The 23,199-nt window shown below is 45.9% G+C and overlaps 2 protein-coding genes and 1 long non-coding RNA gene across 3 annotated transcripts in view; 1 reads left to right on the top strand and 2 right to left on the bottom strand.

Annotated features, from left to right (window-relative positions):
* Positions 1-474: 474 nt before the first annotated feature.
* On the top strand, positions 475-10,025 carry tmem79b (transmembrane protein 79b). Its single transcript, XM_039806088.1, has 5 exons — positions 475-610; positions 5,107-5,698; positions 7,885-8,079; positions 8,260-8,491; positions 9,489-10,025. The coding sequence occupies exons 2-5, from the start codon at positions 5,185-5,187 to the stop codon at positions 9,688-9,690; spliced, it is 1,143 nt and encodes a 380-aa protein (XP_039662022.1). The 5' UTR covers positions 475-610; positions 5,107-5,184; the 3' UTR covers positions 9,691-10,025.
* A 7,261-nt stretch (positions 10,026-17,286) lies between these two features.
* LOC120562379 lies at positions 17,287-18,212 on the bottom strand. Its single transcript, XR_005639768.1, has 2 exons — positions 18,170-18,212; positions 17,287-17,589 (listed from the first exon to the last, which is right to left on the bottom strand). It is a non-coding gene; the product is annotated as an uncharacterized LOC120562379 (long non-coding RNA).
* Positions 18,213-20,452: 2,240 nt separating this feature from the next.
* Positions 20,453-23,199, bottom strand: part of LOC120562498 (GON-4-like protein) — a 53,225-nt gene continuing 50,478 nt past the window's right edge. Inside the window, exon 37 of the mRNA XM_039806207.1 lies at positions 20,453-20,862. Coding sequence (XP_039662141.1) covers positions 20,453-20,862 — 410 coding nt within the window. The remainder of the gene's footprint in view (positions 20,863-23,199) is intronic.

Here is a 23,199-nt window from a genome sequence, read left to right as displayed (position 1 = left end):
GTATAACTAATATATAACTAATATATAACTGATATATAACTGATATATAACTGATGTATAACTAATATATAACTATTAAATATATTATATAACTGATATATAACTGATATATAACTGATATATAACTAATATATATAACTAATATATAACTAATATATAACTGATATATAACTAATATATAACTGATATATAACTAATGTATAACTAATATATAACTGATATATAACTGATATATAACTAATATATATAACTAATATATAACTAATATATAACTCATATATAACTGATATATAACTGATATATAACTAATATATATAACTGATATATAACTAATATATAACTAATATATAACTGATATATAACTGAGATCACATTACCTTCATGATTAATGTTTATAATTCAGAAACGCTTCTCTCTGTGTGCTAGGAGTCCATTCACTTCATCATATTGGTGTGTCTGTCCCTTTAAGAGGACTTTGCCTTTAACTCACCTGACAGGTCGGGACGGTCGGGACACACCTGAGACCAACTTCCGGGAGACTTTCACAACATCAACAACACCAGCGGACACATTAGAAGAGAAGAGAAGAGAAGAGAAGAAGAGTGTACAGGTCAGTCTTTCATCTTTAAGTTATTGAATGTGAGTCCAGCTGTTAGCATGTTAGCTCGGTTACTGCTACTGTACACACATGCCTCTGGTAGCTCCGTTAGCATGCTAGCTCTGGTAGCTGGTAGCTCCGTTAGCATGTTAGCTCCGTTAGCATGCTAGCTCTGGCCCTGTGCTGCAGTGTGATCAGAAACAGTGGTTAAATTGGCTTTTGTAGGGAGGGGGAGCCCTTATTTACGGGGAATGGTCGTCATTGTAAAATGACTTAATGTGTTTTACACCAAAGGGGCTCTTTTTCCAGTATTAATGTGTAAGGTTGGGTTGATTAGTTCAAACAAAGAGAAATACTTTACAATTCACTTACTTTATTATTATTTCTTACCTTTTATAGGCTAATGTCAACAGGCAGGCAACGGATTTCACCCTCAGAAATGTATGAAATTGAACATGTTTGAAAATATTGGTTGGCAAATATGTAAACATCTTTTTAAACAAGAAAATAATGTTGATTTAAGAGAATCAGAAACCACTATTAGAGCCTTTTTAACAGTGATTGGCTGGCCCAGCTTGTTAATAGCCGGTGTATGTTCATTTTAGCTTCCAGTTTGTTAGATGGCACCAACATCTGGTCTAATCATAACTGGCCTGGCAACCCAAAGGACAGGGTTTTGCTTCCAGATGTGTGTGCTGACTTATGATGTGGGGGTCTGGGGGTCCTCCCCCAGATCATCTTTATGTAAAGGGAAACATTACAATCCAAATATAAAAACATAATGGAAAATATTGCAGTAAGGCTCTCAGGCATTCTGTATTACTTTATCTATTTATTCTCGTTTAGATCGACTTTTCTTATTATATCTGAGTCAGCACACATGTAGCCTAGGCATAATTTATTCTTCCCTCTTTTGCATCTTTTGTTGAGGAAGTAACCTCTGTAAATGTGCATATGACAATTATTCACCTCAGTGATACATTATTCACACCTGGACTTTAATATTTCAGATGTTTGAGCAAGATTTCTGCTCATGTCCAAAACTTTGTGCACATTCAAAATATAACTCATCCCACCTGTGCTCTCTGAGATTTGGAGGAGTTGTGATATTTTGTGAAAAATAAAGTTATAATAGGCTATTAGCCTACAAAAATAAAGTCACTATATTTCAGAAAATAATCTACCTGCACCGTAGTCTAATGCGCATTACGTGATTGGTCTGCTGATACGGTAGATCTCAGACCGCCTGACAGACACAGAGCGCCGTGTGAGACCTTTAGGGAAGAGGCTGTACGCTGCTCTACATCGGAGGTGGAAACCCGAAACTTATGGCAGAAATGCACGGAGCACAAACGCGACACATTTGCCGCAGCATGTCGCCAGCAGAGCGCGTCCATAAACCTGAAGCTGCCCAGCTGTTTACAGCGAGAGTGGACACAAAGCGACGTCCGGTTTCATATTTGTCAGTCAACACTTCAAAATACATTCGGGGCTGAAGCCCCGGCCAAACGTTTGATGCTGAAGGAGGCGGAGCTGAGCTCCAGCAGGCTGTGTACTATATATATATATATATATATATATATATATATATATATATATATATATATATATATATATATATATATATATATATATATATATATATATATATATATATATATATATATATATATATATATAGTACACACATTTTGCGTGAAATCAGTGAATATTCAACAAGGCCCTGCCCTGCCTTCTGCTCTGCCTCCGCCCGTCAAAAGTCTGTTAACTTTTTTTGTCCATGACATCCAAGGTTTGAATCCCAGCTAGATCTGTGCGTTTATTTTTATTTTATTTTCCATTCATACAGTATGTGTCGTATTAGTGTGGATGATGCTTAAACTGACATGTATTACACATAAACTGGTGATGTTTTCAGTGATTTCCTTTATTTGGTCTCACTTGCAAACACTGTGAAATGTGAACCTCTAGGGGCGGAGGCAGGGCAGGGCCTTGTTGAATATTCACTGATTTCATGCAAATATCACCAGTCAACAGCATCACCAGATAAACTGGCACACCGGCACCGTGCCGGACCTCCGATGCGGTTTAATATTTTCGAGTGCATTGATTTCACCGACCAATCATATGAGAGGAACGCAGCTCTAACTAACACAGGGCTGAAAGTACTCGGGCCTGGTGCCGGGTTTCTGCTGTATGAATATTTTAGAAAAATAAATAAATTAAAAAGTCCACATGGGATTTAACCAATCATCGAACTTCCACCTACCAATGAAATGAGTTCTAGCCAATCAGATGCAAAGTAGGGTCTTTGCCGAAAAGCGAGACTGCGGTGTGGTCTCCGTGGTAACGCGGCTAAAAAAATGGATGCAAAGTTGATCAAACTTGGAGCACGTAGCTACAGCTTTAGTTGAGGAAGGAGTTAAAATAAATGGCGCTGGGCATGAATAGAGGACGAGAGGAGAAGGGAGGAGACAGGAAGCTGTTCAGAGCTCGGTGGCTCAAACTGAGGGAGGGGGCGCTTCAGCAGGTCATGTTGAAGGAAGAGACCGGACGGCAGCAGCGGTAAGACAGGGCGCTGGTCTTAGATGCTGGTCACCAAGTCATACGTTACCGTTAAGACTGTTCCTTCACCGACCGACCGATACAGACAATATTAATCATTAACGATGTTCGCTGTGTGAAAGCTATCTGAGGCCCAAACTGCCTCCATAAAGCTGTCTGTCTGGACTCAGCGTGGCAGGTATTAAACATAAAGGAGTCTGGACCTCTAGCTGTATGAAACGGTTTTAATACATGTAAATAAAGCAGCTGATATCAACATGGACTAATTCTCTCTTCTGATGATGACCTGGCCAAAGTAGTGAAGTTTAGTTTTCACAATGATTCATTGTAGGATTATGATATTATTGCAATATGTAAATCCACATTGACTCTTAATTTAACATCTGGTTGGAAGAAGTAAAAATGTATCCAAAACTTTTTAGTTGTTAAAAATTATGACTTTTATTATAGTGTAATGTCAGAAGGACTTTAACTGTTTTGTCAAATTAACTTTAATGAGTGCATATTGAGATATTATATTGTTGGTTGGCAAAAAATGCATCAGATTGATGCTTTAAATCTGGAATATTTAAAATGTTCTCCTGGGGGAGCATGGCCCCGGACCCCCCAGAGGGGTAATATCATTCTCACCTTATTCACCCCTGACCTGTTTTCATGCCTGAGTTATTTAACCCTAACAGCCTTGTCCCAGAGTTTATGAAAAGCTAAATGCAAAGTTGTGATTGTGATGTAAGGACTTTACCCCCCCCCCCCTCCAAAAAAGTTTCAGGCTCATGATTTTTTTTTCACTTTAAGCCCTGAATAAATGAATAAATACATCATGAAATAAATAAATGAGGCAATAAATACATAAATAATTAAATAAATGTATTTATTTCCAGTTCTTATCTGCAGATCAGGGGGCGTGGCTATCTCTCTCATTCTGAACAAGGTGAATGGGACTTCTTTGGCAGAACAACAGGACAATTTTAACAATTTTCGCCATCTTATTCATCACTAAATTCACTTCTGAGAATGTTTTAGGCGAGACATTAACTGTTTAGATTTTGAATATAGGCAGTCTTGTGTAAATCGTTGCCGCATTGACAATTTGTTTCAAAGTTTTCTAGTAGTATGGCAGCGAGTTCAGTAGCAGGATAGCCAGAAGCCTGAAAACCCACACACACACACACACACACACACACACACACACACACACACACACACACACACACACACACACACACACACACACACGGCCACAGTGCAGCAGGCAGAGGCGGGGACAGAGAGATACCTGTGTATCAGTTTAATGTGAATTGCAGCAGTCGTTAGCCCGCTAGCTCACTTAGCAACGCCTCAGCTAATGTCAACCAGAGTGGACAGAGTACCAGGAGGTGTGTGTGTGTGTGTGTGTGTGTGTGTGTGTGTGTGTGTGTGTGTGTGTGTGTGTGTGTGTGTGTGTGTGTGTGTGTGTGTGTGTGTGTGTGTGTGTGTGTGTGTGTGTGTGTGTGTGTGTGAGTTAGCAGGCGCTAGCTGGCTGTCCGTCACTATTTGGAGCTTCTCAACTCCGAAACTTTGAAACAAATTGTCAATGCGGCAACGATTTACACAAGACTGCCTATATTCAAAATCTAAACAGTTAATGTCTCGCCTAAAACGTTCTCAGAAGTGAATTTAGTGATGAATAAGATGGCGAAAATTGTTAAAATTGTCCTGTTGTTCTGCCAAAGAAGTCCCATTCACCTTGTTCAGAATGAGAGAGATAGCCACGCCCCCTGATCTGCAGATAAGAACTGGAAATAAATACATTTATTTAATTATTTATATTTATTTAATGATGTATCTCAAAGGCATATTTATTTATTTATTTATTCATGTATTTAATTGTGAATAAAACAGCGTTCCATAGAAACTAACTTTCTCTCTGCTAAAATATAAATGTCCTCTGTTCTCTTTGACAGACAGACAGAGAGGCAGACAGACAGACAGACAGAGACACAGACAGACAGACAGAGACACAGACAGACAGACAGACAGACATGTCTCTGCTGACAGACGGCCAGTGTCTGACAGGAAGTACCAAGATGGAGGACAGCGGGGGGGTGAAGGTGAACCAGATGGACGGAGAAGACGAGTGGGAGGAGCCCAGAGACAGACAGACAGGTGGACAGACAGGTAAAGGTGACCGGCGCAGTGTGAGGTCAGCGGCGAGCTGGACAGAGAGTCAGTTAGAGGGGGCGGGGCTTAGGACGCCGCTGGAGGAGGAGCCTGAGAGTCAGAGAGAAGGGGTGGGGCTTAGGATGCCTCTGGGGGCGGAGCTTAGGACAGCGCTGGAGGCGGAGCCTGCAGAGAACGAGCTGCCGGAGCACGCAGCGCAGGTGTTCAGTCCATCAGTCGCTGTCCTCCACTGCCCCAACTCATCCAGAGACACTGAGGCATTCTGGGAAATGGAGTCTGAGAAGAGACCCTTCCTGGGCCCCCGAGGAGAACCACAGGACTACAACCAACATGGCTGCCAGTACGAGTGGGCCGAGGACACGCCACCTGCCAGATGTAAATATACCTGTCTCTCTCTGTCTCTAAGTCTCTCTCTCTGTCTGTCTGTCTGTCTCTTTGTCTCTCTCTCTGTCTGAGTGTCTGTCTCTCTCTGTTTCCACTGTTCCAACAATCACCACTCTGGTTTGGTTGAAATAAACCCTTAATTTACATGTGGAAATATGCTGGCTCTATACACGCTAAAAGTCCTGATTATTTACATGGAGTCTGGTGGAGATATGCTGGCTCTATACACGCTAAAAGTCCTGATTATTTACATGGAGTCTGGTGGAAATATGCTGGCTCTATACACCCTAAAAGTCCTGATTATTTACATGGAGTCTGGTGGAGATATGCTGGATCTATACACGCTAAAAGTCCTGATTATTTACATGGAGTCTGGTGGAAATATGCTGGCTCTATACACGCTAAAAGTCCTGATTATTTACATGGAGTCTGGTGGAAATATGCTGTCTCTATACACCCTAAAAGTCCTGATTATTTACATGGAGTCTGGTGGAAATATGCTGGCTCTATACACGCTAAAAGTCCTGATTATTTACATGGAGTCTGGTGGAGATATGCTGGCTCTATACACCCTAAAAGTCCTGATTATTTACATGGAGTCTGGTGGAGATATGCTGGCTCTATACACGCTAAAAGTCCTGATTATTTACATGGAGTCTGGTGGAGATATGCTGGCTCTATACACGCTAAAAGTCCTGATTATTTACATGGAGTCTGGTGGAGATATGCTGGCTCTATACACGCTAAAAGTCCTGATTATTTACATGGAGTCTGGTGGAGATATGCTGGCTCTATACACGCTAAAAGTCCTGATTATTTACATGGAGTCTGGTGGAAATATGCTGTCTCTATACACCCTAAAAGTCCTGATTATTTACATGGAGTCTGGTGGAGATATGCTGGCTCTATACACGCTAAAAGTCCTGATTATTTACATGGAGTCTGGTGGAGATATGCTGGCTCTATACACGCTAAAAGTCCTGATTATTTACAGGGAGTCTGGTTGAGATATGCTGGCTCTATACACGCTAAAAAGTCCTGATTATTTACATGGAGTCTGGTGGAGATATGCTGGCTCTATACACGCCTAAAAGTCCTGATTATTTACATGGAGTCTGGTGGAGATATGCTGGCTCTATACACGCTAAAAGTCCTGATTATTTACATGGAGTCTGGTGGAAATATGCTGGCTCTATACACACTAAAAGTCCTGATTATTTACATGGAGTCTGGTGGAGATATGCTGGCTCTATACAGCTAAAAGTCCTGATTATTTACATGGAGTCTGGTGGAAATATGCTGGCTCTATACACCCTAAAAGTCCTGATTATTTACATGGAGTCTGGTGGAATATGCTGGCTCTATACAACGCTAAAAGTCCTGATTATTTACATGGAGTCTGGTGGAAATATGCTGGCTCTATACACACTAAAAGTCCTGATTATTTACATGGAGTCTGGTGGAGATATGCTGGCTCTATACACCCTAAAAGTCCTGATTATTTACATGGAGTCTGGTGGAGATATGCTGGCTCTATACACACTAAAAGTCCTGATTATTTACATGGAGTCTGGTGGAGATATACTGGATCTATACACACTAAAAGTCCTGATTATTTACATGGAGTCTGGTGGAGATATACTGGCTCTATACACACTAAAAGTCCTGATTATTTACATGGAGTCTGGTGGAGATATACTGGCTCTATACAACGCTAAATCCTGATTATTTACATGGAGTCTGGTGGAGATATACTGGATCTATACACACTAAAAGTCCTGATTATTTACATGGAGTCTGGTGGAGATATGCTGGCTCTATACACGCTAAAAGTCCTGATTATTTACATGGAGTCTGGTGGAGATATACTGGCTCTATACACGCTAAAAGTCCTGATTATTTACATGGAGTCTGGTGGAGATATACTGGATCTATACACACTAAAAGTCCTGATTATTTACATGGAGTCTGGTGGAGATATGCTGGCTCTATACACGCTAAAAGTCCTGATTATTTACATGGAGTCTGGTGGAGTTTGGTGATGGTGATTTCGGGGCTGTTTGATGTTAAACTAAAAGGATCTTACTCTTTAACTAAAAGGTCTGTCTCTGTAGGGATCCATCCCATAATGTTGTCAGACATTTACCCTATAACATGTCTGTCTGTCTGTCTCTCAGGTGGGCCTGGCTGTCTCAGCCGGGACGTCCTGAAAGGGGGCGTGTCCCTGATGACATCACTGCTGTTCTTCCCCCTGCTGGTGTGGGGGGGGTTTGTGTTCCTGCCGTTCGACGCCCCGCTGATGGACGGCGCCGCGCTGCGACTCGTCTACGTGCTGCGCTGCTCCGTGTTCGCCACCATCCCCATAGTACTGGGTAGGACACCTGTCTGTCTGTCTGTCTGTCTGTCTGTCTGTCTGTCTGTCTGTCTCTCTAACCTGTCTGTCTCTCTAACATGCCTGTCTCTCTAACCTGTCTGTCTCTCTAACATGCCTGTCTCTCTAACCTGCCTGTCTCCCTGTCTGTCTGTCTCTCTAACCTGTCTGTCTCTCTCAGGTTGGCTGGTGCTCGGCGCCAGTCGACTCAGGTCCTCTGGGATTGGTCCTCGGTTTGATGACGAGTTGAAGGAGGCGGAGCCTCAGGAGGTCTCTGTCCACCGGCGCTTTGTCTCTGACTCCGCCTCCTTGTTCCTGATCTACTTCCTGCAGCTGGTCGTCATGGCGATGTACCTGAGCCAGCACCAGCTGAAGCTTGTCCCGCTGCTGACCGTGGTCTTCGCCTTCGGACGGTGAGAGATAAAAGTCCTGATTATTTACATGGAGTCTGGTGGAAATATGCTGGCTCTATACACGCTAAAAGTCCTGATTATTTACATGGAGTCTGGTGGAAATATGCTGGCTCTATACACACTAAAAGTCCTGATTATTTACATGGAGTCTGGTGGAAATATGCTGGCTCTATACACGCTAAAAGTCCTGATTATTTACATGGAGTCTGGTGGAGATATGCTGGCTCTATACACGCTTAAAAGTCCTGATTATTTACATGAAGTCTGGTGGAAATATGCTGGCTCTATACACGCTAAAAGTCCTGATTATTTACATGGAGTCTGGTGGAGATATGCTGGCTCTATACACGCTAAAAAGTCCTGATTATTTACATGGAGTCTGGTGGAGATATGCTGGCTCTATACACGCTAAAAGTCCTGATTATTTACATGAAGTCTGGTGGAAATATGCTGGCTCTATACACACTAAAAGTCCTGATTATTTACATGGAGTCTGGTGGAGATATGCTGGCTCTAGACACGCTAAAAGTCCTGATTATTTACATGGAGTCTGGTGGAGATATGCTGGCTCTAGACACGCTAAAAGTCCTGATTATTTACATGGAGTCTGGTGGAGATATGCTGGCTCTATACATGCTAAAAGTCCTGATTATTAACATGGAGTCTGGTGGAAATATGCTGGCTCTATACACACTAAAAGTCCTGATTATTTACATGGAGTCTGGTGGAGATATGCTGGCTCTATACACGCTAAAAGTCCTGATTATTTACATGGAGTCTGGTGGAGATATGCTGGCTCTATACACGCTAAAAGTCCTGATTATTTACATGGAGTCTGGTGGAGATATGCTGGCTCTATACACACTAAAAGTCCTGATTATTTACATGGAGTCTGGTGGAGATATGCTGGCTCTATACACGCTAAAAGTCCTGATTATTTACATGGAGCAATTAATTTAAACTTTTGATTAAAGGTGCGTTTGTTTCGTGTCTGCAGGCTGGTTTACTGGGTGGCGGCGGCGTGCGGCAGCAGCGTCCGGGCGTTCGGTTTCGGCCTCTCCTTCGTGCCGAGTCTCGCCATGATGGCCGCCAACATCTACTTCCTGTTCACGGTGGAGGCGGAAGGGTCCATCTTCAGCCTGGCGCCGGGGGAGGACGCACTGACCCCGCCCCCCGCCAGACAGAGGTTCTGGGGATGACATCATCACTCAGACAGAAGTTCTGGGGGTGACATCATCACTCAGAGGTTCTGGGGATGACATCATATGACATCATCACTCATCTGACACATGTATTTTATTTCAGTTTTTTATGTTTATAAAGTTTTATTCTTTGTCAGATAAATGTTTAAAAGGCGCTAAGCCCCGCCCACTCCATCTGTTTGTTTCATTCATTTTTTATTAACATTTTCAGTTTTGTTGGGGAACCACTTCCTGTTGTCTGTTGCTACGGTGATTTAGTAAAATCATTAAATATTTGATGCTCAGTTTAAAGAGCTTGTTTTCATATTTCAGATTAAACTTTTACTCTCAAACACGAGTCTGTCGTTGAGTCACATACCACACAGGAAGTACCGACAGCCTCCACAATAAAAGCTCTTTAAAAGGGTCGACAGGAAGTACCGACAGCCTTCACAATAAAAGGTCTTTAAAAGGTTTGACAGGACATACCGACAGCCTTCACAATAAAAGCTCTTTAAAAGGGTCGGCAGGAAGTACCGACAGCCTCCACAATAAAAGCTCTTTAAAAGGGTCGACAGGAAGTACCGACAGCCTTCACAGTAAAAGGTCTTTAAAAGGTTTGACAGGACATACCGACAGCCTTCACAGTAAAAGCTCTTTAAAAGGGTCGACAGGACGTACCGACAGCCTTCACAATAAAAGCTCTTTAAAAGGGTCGACAGGACGTACCGACAGCCTTCACAGTAAAAGCTCTTTAAAAGGGTCGACAGGACGTACCGACAGCCTTCACAGTAAAAGCTCTTTTAAAAGGGTCGGCAGGAAGTACAGACAGCCTTCACAATAAAAGCTCTTTAAAAGGGTCAACAGGACGTACCGACAGCCTTCACAATAAAAGCTCTTTTAAAGGGTCAACAGGACGTACCGACAGCCTTCACAATAAAAGCTCTTTTAAAAGGGTCAACAGGACGTACCGACAGCCTTCACAATAAAAGCTCTTTTAAAGGGTCGGCAGGACGTACCGACAGCCTTCACAATAAAAGCTCTTTTAAAAGGGTCGGCAGGAAGTACAGACAGCCTTCACAATAAAAGCTCTTTTAAAAGGGTCGACAGGACGTACCGACAGCCTTCACAATAAAAGCTCTTTAAATGGGTCGACAGGACGTACCGACAGCCTTCACAATAAAAGCTCTTTTAAAGGTCGGCAGGAAGTACCGACAGCCTTCACAATAAAAGCTCTTTTAAAGGTCGGCAGGAAGTACCGACAGCCTTCACAATAAAAGCTCTTTAAAAGGGTCGGCAGGAAGTACCGACAGCCTTCACAATAAAAGCTCTTTAAAAGGGGCGACAGGACGTACCGACAGCCTTCACAATAAAAGCTCTTTTAAAGGTCGGCAGGACAATAAGATGTGTTTTAAGAACAGACAGAGAAGAGAAGAGTTTTAAGAACAGACAGAGAAGAGAAGAGTTTTAAGAACAGACAGAGAAGAGAAGAGTTTTAAGAACAGACAGAGAAGAGAAGAGTTTTAAGAACAGACAGAGAAGAGAAGAGTTTTAAGAACAGACAGAGAAGAGAAGAGTTTTAAGAACAGACAGAGAAGAGAAGAGTTTTAAGAACAGACAGAGAAGAGAAGAGTTTTAAGAACAGACAGAGAAGAGAAGAGTTTTAAGAACAGACAGAGAAGAGAAGAGTTTAAAGAACAGACAGAGAAGAGAAGAGTTTTAAGAACGGACAGAGAAGAGAAGAGTTTAAAGAACAGACAGAGAAGAGAAGAGTTTAAAGAACAGACAGAGAAGAGAAGAGTTTTAAGAACAGACAGAGAAGAGAAGAGTTTTAAGAACAGACAGAGAAGAGGGCTGTTTTAGATCATTCCTTAATTTAGGAGCCGCCACAGCAAAGGCCCGGTCTCCTCTGAACTTCCGCTTAGTTTTCGGCACCCTCAGCTGATCAGCTGATAAGAGAGGTGGGGGTAGTAGATCAGGGGGGTCAAACTCCACTCCACTGAGGGCCACACTAGAAAATGAGAATCACATTAAGGGCCAGACATGTTTAGTTTATTGACAAGCTTTTATTTAATTGAAAGTCAAAACTGTTGACTGTATTGTTGCATGTTGTCTCATACAGCTTTGTCACTTACAGTTTGGTCGACAAAAGTCAGCAAAGAAGTTCCTTCGTAGAGTTTTAGCAAATTTCTGAATGTCAAAGTCGGCAAATTCAGTTTTGAGTGTCGTGTAATTACAGTTTGAAAACAGTTTCTGTCTTCTTGGTTTCGGCGCACATATAGGAGGGCCGAAATGTGTTGTGAACCTGAACTGATATATGGGCCGGATGAAAACTGGCAAGGGGCCGGATTTGGCCCGCGGGCCTTGAGTTTGACACAGCTCCGAGAGGTGGGGGGGGGCTTTAAAAGCAAATACAAGAACTTTAAAATGGATCCTAAATTGAATAGGCAGCCAGTGGAGTGAAGCTAAGATGGGGGAATGTGCTCATGTTTAAAAGACATGCAGCAGCTTTCTGGACCATCTGGAGACGGGCCATGGAGGACCCACTGACCCCCTCATGAAGTGCATTACAGTAATCCAGCCGAGTGGTAACAAAGGCTGGATTACCGTCTCAAAGTGCTGTCTTCACAGGATTGGCTTCATTTTGGCCAGCTGCCTCAAGTGGAAGAAGCTTGATTTGACAACAGCCTTGATCTGACTGCTCAACTGGGTCCACTTTAACCGCTAGGTTTAATATACTGGGCCAAGGAACCCAGATCTACAGGGGGGGTCGCAGTGGTGCCACCAAAAACCATCACCTCCGTCTTTTCATCATTAAAATGATGAGCTCTACGAGGACTGTGCTCTGAAAACTGCCTACAGGCTTTTATTTTGAAGGTTGAGGTGTGACTGAAAACTGCCTGCAGGCTTTTATTTTGAAGGCTGAGGTGTCAGCTGACAGGAAGCTGTTTGTGTTCCCAGACAGAAGGAGACTCGTCGCGTTCAGACACTCCGTAGAACCCGTAGTTATGTGTTTATGTATCTAGTATATTTAATATATATTAGTATATTTAATATATATTAGTATATATTAGTGTATATTTAGTATATTTAGTACCTTGTGATGGATCCTGTGAGCAGGACGTCCTGTCTGCTGCGACTCAGAGAAAACTGTCCAATCAGGAAGCTCCTCAGACGGACCTACGGTCAGTTTACTCGTGTTTAAATATAGTTTCAGAAACTTTATTAACACGCTCACATGATTACAACGAGATTTTCATCATCTAAAGACAACAGGAGGGCTGTAGTGTTTCCCAGCATGCACTGGGGGCTGCAGTGTTTCCCAGCATGCACTGGGGGCTGCAGTGTTTCCAGCATGCACTGGGGGCGCAGTGTTTCCCAGCATGCACTGGGGGCTGCAGTGTTTCCCAACATGCACTGGGGGCTGCAGTGTTTCCCAGCATGCACTGGGGGCTGCAGTGTTTCCCAACATGCACTGGGGGCTGCAGTGTTTCCCAACATGCACTGGGGGCTGCAGTGTTTCCCAACATGCACTGGGGGCTGCAGTGTTTCCCAACATGCACTGGGGGCTGCAGTGTTTCCCAACATGCACTGGGGCTGCAGTGTTTCCCAGCATGCACTGGGGGCTGCAGTGTTTCCCAACATGCACTGGGGGCTGCAGTGTTCTCCCAACATGCACTGGGGGCTGCAGTGTTTCCCAACATGCACTGGGGGCTGCAGTGTTTCCCAACATGCACTGGGGGCTGCAGTGTTTCCCAGCATGCACTGGGGGGGCTGCAGTGTTTCCCAGCATGCACTGTCTTTCTGTTGCCTTTTTGTCTCATAAACAAAGGAGAGAGTAACTAAGTATTTAAAGGAGAGTAACTAAGTATTTAAAGGAGAGTAACTCAGTATTTAAAGGAGAGAGTAACTAAGTATTCAAAGGAGAGTAACTGAGTATTTAAAGGAGAGTAACTCAGTATTTAAAGGAGAGAGTAACTAAGTATTCAAAGGAGAGTAACTCAGTATTTAAAGGAGAGTAACTCAGTATTTAAAGGAGAGTAACTAAGTATTCAAAGGAGAGTAACTCAGTATTTAAAGGAGAGAGTAACTAAGTATTCAAAGGAGAGTAACTGAGTATTTAAAGGAGAGTAACTCAGTATTTAAAGGAGAGAGTAACTAAGTATTTAAAGGAGAGTAACTAAGTATTTAAAGGAGAGAGTAACTAAGTATTTAAAGGAGAGTAACTCAGTATTTAAAGGAGAGAGTAACTAAGTATTTAAAGGAGAGTAACTAAGTATTTAAAGGAGAGTAACTAAGTATTCAAAGGAGAGTAACTCAGTATTTAAAGGAGAGTAACTCAGTATTTAAAGGAGAGAGTAACTAAGTATTTAAAGGAGAGTAACTAAGTATTTAAAGGAGAGTAACTAAGTATTCAAAGGAGAGTAACTCAGTATTTAAAGGAGAGTAACTCAGTATTTAAAGGAGAGAGTAACTAAGTATTTAAAGGAGAGAGTAACTAAGTATTTAAAGGAGAGTAACTAAGTATTCAAAGGAGAGTAACTAAGTATTAGTTGATACTTGAGCTGTGTTAAAGGGTAAGGGTACACCCTGGCTGCGTGGTGTGTCTGTTTATATTTGGGTTCCCATGGTAACAGGTTATTGGGTTCCCATGGTAACACACTGCCTGGAGACACGCTGCTGAGGCGTGTTGGAAGCGTTTCCAGCAACAGAGAATATAAAAGATGTTTAAATGTCCTTTAGACACAAAAACATTTAAGACAGGACATGTTGATGTCTGAACGTCTCGAGGTTTTGATATAAATATAATTTAAATATGTCGCCAATCAGAAGGAAATATTCTGGAGCCTATCCTGACGACGTTGTCTCTGCTGTAATCAGATCAGAATATGTTTATGTTTATGGGAAACATCCATGAGTCAGACAAGGCTAGCAGCAGCGCCGCGTCAGACACCTTTCTGGTGGGAAAGACGTAGAAAACACCACGCTCACGCCGCTCGCAAGTTACGTATTGTTCTCTCGTTAGCATCTCGTTAGTCTCTGTCGTTAGTCTCGTTAGTGTCTGTCGTTAGTCTCTCGTTAGTGTCTGTCGTTAGTCTCTCGTTAGTCTCTCGTTAGTGTCTGTCGTTAGTCTCTCGTTAGTGTCTGTCGTTAGTCTCTCGTTAGTGTCTGTCGTTAGTCTCTCGTTAGTGTCTGTCGTTAGTCTCTCGTTAGTCTCTCGTTAGTCTCTCGTTAGTCTCTCGTTAGTGTCTGTCGTTAGTCTCTCGTTAGTGTCTGTCGTTAGTCTCTCGTTAGTCTCTCGTTAGTGTCTGTGCGTTAGTCTCTCGTTAGTGTCTGTCGTTAGTCTCTCGTTAGTGTCTGTCGTTAGTCTCTCGTTAGTGTCTGTCGTTAGTCTCTCGTTAGTCTCTCGTTAGTGTCTGTCGTTAGTCTCTCGTTAGTCTCTCGTTAGTGTCTGTCGTTAGTCTCTCGTTAGTGTCTGTCGTTAGTCTCTCGTTAGTCTCTCGTTAGTGTCTGTCGTTAGTCTCTCGTTAGTGTCTGTCGTTAGTCTCTCGTTAGTGTCTGTCGTTAGTCTCTCGTTAGTCTCTCGTTAGTGTCTGTCGTTAGTCTCTCGTTAGTGTCTGTCGTTAGTCTCTCGTTAGTGTCTCTCGTTAGTCTCTCGTTAGTGTCTGTCGTTAGTCTCTCGTTAGTCTCTCGTTAGTGTCTGTCGTTAGTCTCTCGTTAGTGTCTCGTTAGTGTCTGTCGTTAGTCTCTCGTTAGTCTCTCGTTAGCATCTCGTTAGTCTCTCGTTAGTGTCTGTCGTTAGTCTCTCGTTAGTGTCTGTCGTTAGTCTCGTTAGTGTCTGTCGTTAGTCTCTCGTTAGTGTCTGTCGTTAGTCTCTCGTTAGTGTCTGTCGTTAGTCTCTCGTTAGTCTCTCGTTAGCATCTCGTTAGTCTCTCGTTAGTGTCTGTCGTTAGTCTCGTTAGTGTCTGTCGTTAGTCTCTCGTTAGCATCTCGTTAGTCTCTTGTTAGTGTCTGTCGTTAGTCTCTCGTTAGCATCTCGTTAGCATCTCGTCGGCTACTTGTCGCTAAGTGCTCGACTCACATCGGGCAGTGACAGGCGTAATGAAACACTCGCGCTGACCTTTCATCACTTCCTGTTTCTGTTTGATCAGATGTGTCAGCAGCAAACTCTTCTCCCATTGGCTCCTACTGGAACAACGTAGCCCCACCCACCAGCAGCCAGCCAATCACAGAGAGGTCGCAGCCCCTCCCCCATCCCTCGTGCTGCCAGAGGGTCTCTTCTCCCGACCAATCAGAGGCAGCCGCAGGTCAGTGGCCACAATAATCAGAACAGGACAGAATGACAGACAGTCAGGCAGACAGACAGACAGAGAAACAGACATGCAGACAGACAGACAGACAGAGAAACAGACAGGCAGACAGACATACAGACAGGCAGACAGACAGAGAGAAACAGACAGGCAGACAGACATACAGACAGGCAGACAGACAGACAGACAGACAGACAGACAGACAGACAGACAGGCAGACAAATAAATAAAGATGAATGTGCTGTTCATGTTTCTGCCGATTTAGATTTTCAACCCAAAATAATACAGGAAACGAAAAAACTAAATCTGAGTTTGGGAGTTACATCTCTAGCAGTCCATCTCTTCTCCTCGTGGCTGGTTCTGGTTCTGGTTCTGGTCCTGGTTCTACTGTCCATCAGGCGCTGTGTCAGTGTCTCTTCTTCTACTAACTTTGGCTCAGAGGAATATCTTACCTAGTACCTTCTGCATAGTTCTGTATAGTATACTTTGTGACATTTCCAAAATGTGTGTGAATGGTCTGCATCCTTTACTCCCCCCACCCCCCCTCTCTCTGCCTGGCCAATCAGCTCTCAGCCCTACTCTCTCTGCCTGGCCAATCAGCTCTCAGCCCTACTCTCTGCCTGGCCAATCAGCTCTCAGCCCTACTCTCTCTGTCATCTTCCAGAAATTCTGCTGATTTTACCGTCTGACCTGCAGATGTTCCCATGGAGGAGGAGACCCAGCAGAACCACAACCATACCCAGCAGAACCAGACCCAGGGGAACCAGAACCAGACCCAGCAGAACCAGAATCAGACCCATGGGAACCAGAACCAGGCGAACCCCGAGGACCGAATGGAGGACTGTATGGGTGAGATTATTAAAATATGTTTTATTAGACTATATAACAGGTCCTGGTCCTGGTTCAGGTCCTGGTTCAGGACTCAACCAATCTGCAACCGGAGTTTCCTTCCTGGAGACCGTTTGAGAAGAACTGCAGAAGAAGAATATTTCGGCGTGTTGAAACAACAAAGTTTCTGCTTCCTGTTTCAGATCTGGACGAGGATGTTGATCCTGAAACTGGAGAGAAAGCTCAGGGATGAGCCGACCAATCAGAGCCGACCAATCAGAGCCGACCAATCAGAGATGTTCTGCTCTAATAGACGAGGCTACATTCGGCCGGACGCCGTTTTTAACCCGAAGAAAGAGATCAAAGGGTTAAAAGATGATCAGCTGTTATTTTGGATGTTCTGATGAACTTTGTTTTATGTTTCATGTATTTTCTGCTAAAAGTTAAAGTTGTTTCCACGACAACAGACAAACTATTTTTGATGAAAAAACAGTTTTATTGTAAAAGACAAAAAACACATTAAATAATCTGATATTTTCATATTTACAGTCTGTCGATCCTTTCACAATAAAAGCCCCAGAAACATTACAGTCTGTGGATCCTTTCACAATAAAAGCCCCAGAAACATTTCATCTGTTGCGGCTCCTCTGATTGGGTAACGTCAATCTTCTTCCTCATTGGCTGCTGCCGGCTCAGGGGGCGGGGCCTCGTCCTCGGAGCCGGTCTGACGAGCCGCCGTCCGGAACAAACGCATCAGATCCCGAAAACGGCGAGAAACCTGCAGACGGGAACACGAGTTAGGCTGCGTTCACAAGAGTTAGGCTGTTAGGCTGTTAGGCTGCGTTCACAAGAGTTAGGCTGTTAGGCTGTTAGGCTGCGTTCACAAGAGTTAGGCCGCGTCCAAAGAGTTAGGGCCGCGTTCACAAGAGTTAGGCTGTTAGGCTAGCTCGCTCACAAGAGTTAGGCTGTTAGGCTGTTAGGCGCGGTTCACAAGAGTTAGGGCCGCGCGTTCACAAGAGTTAGGGCCGTTCACAAGAGTTAGGCTGTTAGGGTCGCGTTCACAAGAGTTAGCTGTTAGGCCGGCGTTCACAAGAGTTAGGGCCGGTTCACAAGAGTTAGGCTGTTAGGGCGTTCACAAGAGTTAGGCTGCCCGTTCACAAGAGTTAGGCTGCGTTCACAAGAGTTAGGCTGTTAGGCTGCGTTCACAAGAGTTAGGCTGTTAGGCTGCGTTCACAAGAGTTAGGCTGCGTTCACAAGAGTTAGGCTGTTAGGCTGCGTTCACAAGAGTTAGCCCCCCCCAGCCTAAACACACTGCCTGTGTAAAAGACCTTTGTAGAGGGAATGTAACAACCAATCACCTCGCTGGGAGTCTTGTTGCCGAGCAGAGTAGAACGCTGAACGCTATCCCTCCTCTACCCCTCCCCACTGATCTGCCTCTCTGAAACAAACCAAAGGGCCATCTGGGGGTACTAGGTTAGAGTCATCTGGGTAGAGTCAGTTGGGGGTAACTAGGTTCAGAGTCAGTTGGGGGTAAGAGTCAGTCTGGGGGACTAGGGTTAGAGTCAGTCTGGGTAAGAGTCAGTCTGGGGGTTGTGGGTCAGGAGTCAGGGCAAGAGTAAAAGATATGTGGAAAGGTAAGAAGTTGGGGAAGAGTAGTGAAGGCAACGTGACAAGGAAGAGGGAAAGTAAGGTATTGGGTTAGTATGAAGGACGTCGGTGGAGGAGAAAGAGGAGTGGGAGGGGGGGGAGAGAGGGAGGAGACAGAGGAGGATGGAGAGTCAGAAGGAGGAGACAGAGTGGAGGAGAACAGAGGGAGGGAGGGGAGAAAGGGAGGGATGGAGAAAGAGGGGGGGCAGAGGGAGGGGGAGGAGACAGAGAGGGAGAAGGGGAGGAGCAGGGAGGAGAGATGGAGGAGGAGGGATGAGGGTGGAGGAGGAAAGGGGGAAGGGAGGGATGGAGGAGGGGGAAGAGGGATGGAATGGAGACAGAGGATGGAGGAGAAGAGAGGAGAGGTGGGAGGAGGAGGAGAGAGGGATGGGAGGGAGTGAGGGGGAGGGAGAGGAGAGGGGGGGGGAGAGGGAGGATGAGGACGAGGGGGGGGGAGGGGGAGAGGGAGGGAAAGAGGGAAGCAGGGAGGGATGAAGAGATGGAGGGAGGAGGGGGATGGAGGAGGAGGAGGAACGGAGGATGGAGGGGGGGAGGAGGAGGGAGGTAGGGGGGGAGGGGAGGAAGAGGGAGGGAGGGGAGGGGGAGAGAGGGAGGGAGGTGGGGGGATGACAGAGGAGAGATGGAGGAGACAGAGGAGGAGGAGGAGACAAAGGAGAGGAGAAGAGGGATGGAGGAGACAGAGGAGGAGAGATGCAGGATGGAGGAGACAGAGGGATGGAGGAGGAGCAGAGGAGGGATGGAGAGAGGAGACAGAAGGAGGATGGAGGAGAGAGAGGAGGAGGAGACAGAGGGGGAGATGGAGGAGAAAGGAGGATGGAAGAGACAGAGGGGATGACAGAGAGGAGACAGAGAGGGTGGAGGAGACAGAGGGAGAGACAGAGGAGAGAGACAGAAGGAAGGAGAACAGATGGAGGAGGAGCGACAGGGATGGAGGACACAGGAGGAGGAAGGAGACAGGAAGGATGGAGAGGAAGAGGAGAGAAGAGGGTGGGATGGAGGCACAGAGGAAGAAGAGGGATGGGAGGAGATAGAAGGAGGGATGGAGGGAGAGATGGAGGTTTCCTCTCATTGCGTGGTGTGCTGTGCGGCCCCATCCTAACCAGAGGGAGCGCTTCCCGCTGATGCACCACTGCCGTCTGTCGACACAAACAGAGACAACGTTACAGTTAAACAGAGGAACAGATGGATCTCCTCTATCTATCTTCTCTTTCTCTCCTCTATCTATCTTTCTTCCCCTACTCTCTATCTATTTCCCTCTCCTCCTCTAATTTCTCCTCTTCCTCTATCTATTTTCTCCTCTCCTCTATCTTCTCCTCTATCTATCTTCTCTTCTCCTCTCCTCTATCTATCTTCTCTTCTCCTCTCCTCTATCTATCTTCTCTTCTCCTCTCCTCTATCTATCGTCTCTTCTCCTCTCCTCTATCTATCTTCTCTTCTCCTCTCCTCTATCTTCTCCTCTATCTATCTTCTCTTCTCCTCTCCTCTATCTTCTCCTCTATCTATCTTCTCTTCTCCTCTCCTCTATCTTCTCCTCTATCTATCTTCTCTTCTCCTCTCCTCTATCTTCTCCTCTATCTATCTTCTCTTCTCCTCTCCTCTATCTATCTTCTCCTCTCCTCTCCTCTCCTCTATCTTCTCTTCTCCTCTCCTCTATCTTCTCTTCTCCTCTCCTCTCCTCTATCTATCTTCTCTTCTCCTCTCCTCTATCTCCTCTATCTATCTTCTCCTCTCCTCTCTCCTCTCCTCCATCTTCTCCTCTCCTCTCCTCTATCTATCTTCTCCTCTCCTCTCTCCTCTCCTCCATCTTCTCTCTCCTCTCCTCTATCTATCTTCTCCTCTCCTCTCTCCTCTCCTCCATCTTCTCCTCTCCTCTCCTCCATCTATCTTCTCCTCTCCTCTCTCCTCTCCTCCATCTTCTCCTCTCCTCTCCTCTATCTATCTTCTCCTCTCCTCTCTCCTCTCCTCCTCTCCTCTCATCTATCTTCTCCTCTCCTCCCCTCTCCTCTCCTCTCCTCTCCGTTTCCGGTGAGTGTGAGTGGAGGAGGAGGAGGTGCGAGTGGAGTTTCTAACTGTTTCTGTTTTCGGATGTTCTGACTGTCTTCAGTCTGTCTTTTTGGTGCATGATCAGGTAAGTTTCTTAGACCTTTTTTGTGGAGTGTCTGCTGAGGAATCGGGGTCTTTTTTCGGGAGGAATGGCGTCCTTTGAGACGCCACCTCCGAGTCTCCGGCAGGGCGTGAGGATAGCCCCCCCGGAGAGTAATGTTACTGTGGAGGAGGTGCTGTTGGCGGTTGGTGAACAGGTAGCTATGACAACTTGTCTTTTGCATCCAGAATGAACAAAGCAGTGGTGGTGTTTCTGAAGGATGAGCAGCTGGTGCATCAGCTGATTGAGAGAGAGAGACAGATGCATCAGCTGATTGAGAGAGAGAGACAGGTGCATCAGCTGATTGAGAGAGAGAGACAGGTGCATCAGCTGATTGAGAGAGAGAGACAGGTGCATCAGCTGATTGAGAGAGAGAGACAGGTGCATCAGCTGATTGAGAGAGAGAGACAGGTGCATCAGCTGATTGAGAGAGAGAGACAGGTGCATCAGCTGATTGAGAGAGAGAGACAGATGCATCAGCTGATTGAGAGAGAGAGACAGATGCATCAGCTGATTGAGAGAGAGAGACAGGTGCATCAGCTGATTGAGAGAGAGAGACAGCTTTGTGCAGGTTTCTCCTTTATCGGTTCCCTCCACGCGGATCACCGTATGGTGTTCCTCCGTTCATATCCGACGAGTTGTTGGGGAAGGAGCTTCAGAGGTTTGGGAAGTTTGCGAGTGGATTTAAAACGGTGACTTCAGGATGTAGTCTCTGAGGCGGCAGGTGTTCATGTTCCTGGACTCGCCCAGACCAGGTGTTCATGTTCCTGGACTCGCCCAGACCAGGTGTTCATGTTCCTGGACTCGCCCAGACCAGGTGTTCATGTTCCTGGACTCGCCCAGACCAGGTGTTCATGTTCCTGAACTTCGCCCAGACCAGGTGTTCATGTTCCTGGACTTCGCCCAGACCAGGTGTTCATGTTCCTGGACTCGCCAGACCAGGTGTTCATGTTCCTGGACTCGCCCAGACCAGGTGTTCATGTTCCTGGACTCGCCCAGACCAGGTGTTCATGTTCCTGGACTCGCCCAGACCAGGTGTTCATGTTCCTGGACTCGCCCAGACCAGGTGTTCATGTTCCTGGACTCGCCCAGACCAGGTGTTCATGTTCCTGGACTCGCCCAGACCAGGTGTTCATGTTCCTGGACTCGCCCAGACCAGGTGTTCATGTTCCTGGGACCGCCCAGACCAGGTGTTCATGTTCCTGGACTCGCCCAGACCAGGTGTTCATGTTCCTGGACTCGCCCAGACCAGGTGTTCATGTTCCTGGACTCGCCCAGACCAGGTGTTCATGTTCCTGGACTCGCCCAGACCAGGTGTTCATGTTCCTGGACTCGCCCAGACCAGGTGTTCATGTTCCTGGACTCGCCCAGACCAGGTGTTCATGTTCCTGGACTCGCCCCCAGGTGTTCATGTTCCTGGACTTCCCAGACCAGGTGTTCATGTTCCTGGATTCGCCCAGACCAGGTGTTCATGTTCCTGGACTCGCTAGAACCAGGTGTTATGTTCCTGACTCGAACCAGGTGTTCATGTTCCTGGACTCCAGACCAGGTGTTCATGTTCCTGGACTTCGCCCAGACCAGGTGTTCATGTTCCTGGACTTCGCCAACCAGGTGTTCATGTTCCTGGACTCGCAGATTGTTTCTCGCCCGTCAGAGACCAGTGTCTGACCGCCAGACCAGGTGTTCATGTCCTGGACAGACCAGGTGTCATGTTCTGACTTCCCAACCAGGTGCATGTTCCTGGACTCGCCCAGACCAGGTGTTCATGTTCCTGGACTCGCCCAGACCAGGTGTTCATGTTCCTGGACTTCCCCAGACCAGGTGTTCATGTTCCTGGACTCGCCCAGACCAGGTGTTCATGTTCCTGGACTCGCCCAGACCAGGTGTTCATGTTCCTGGACTCGCCCAGACCAGGTGTTCATGTTCCTGGACTCGCCCAGACCAGGTGTTCATGTTCCTGGACTGCTGACCAGGTGTTCATGTTCCTGGACTGCGCCCAGACCAGGTGTTCATGTTCCTGGACTTCGCCCAGACCAGGTGTTCATGTTCCTGGACTCCGCCCAGACCAGGTGTTCATGTTCCTGGACTTCCTCAGACCAGGTGTTCATGTTCCTGGACTCGCCCAGACCAGGTGTTCATGTTCCTGGACTTCGCCCAGACCAGGTGTTCATGTTCCTGGACTTCGCCCCAGACCAGGTGTTCATGTTCCTGGACTTCCGAACCAGGTGTTCATGTTCCTGGACTCGCCCAGACCAGGTGTTCATGTTCCTGGACTCGCCCAGACCAGGTGTTCATGTTCCTGGACTTCAGACCAGGTGTTCATGTTCCTGGACTCGCCCAGACCAGGTGTTCATGTTCCTGGACTCGCCCAGACCAGGTGTTCATGTTCCTGGACTCGCCCAGACGCTGGAGGAGCCCTTCAGAGTGAAGCACGCTCACGGCTCTTACACGGTGCAAGCTCTGGACCGTGGAGATGTTTTGAGTGTGGGGAGGTGGGACGCCAGCGCTTTGCAGGTCCACACAGACGGTGGCGAGGCTGATGGCGAGGCTGATGGCGAGGCTGATGGCGAGGCTGAT

The sequence above is a fragment of the Perca fluviatilis genome, chromosome 7 (assembly GCF_010015445.1).
Source record: "Perca fluviatilis chromosome 7, GENO_Pfluv_1.0, whole genome shotgun sequence".
Taxonomy (NCBI): Eukaryota; Metazoa; Chordata; class Actinopteri; order Perciformes; family Percidae; genus Perca; species Perca fluviatilis.
This window is presented reverse-complemented; position numbering and strand designations above follow the sequence as displayed.

Bases quoted from the DNA above. Each gene is read 5' to 3' on its own strand.
- tmem79b (XM_039806088.1), top strand. From the start codon at position 5,185: ATGTCTCTGCTGACAGACGGCCAGTGTCTGACAGGAAGTACCAAGATG. The intron at 5,699-7,884 runs GTAAATATACCT...TCTGTCTCTCAG, and splicing joins GGACACGCCACCTGCCAGAT to GTGGGCCTGGCTGTCTCAGC. The intron at 8,492-9,488 runs GTGAGAGATAAA...TCGTGTCTGCAG, and splicing joins GTGGTCTTCGCCTTCGGACG to GCTGGTTTACTGGGTGGCGG.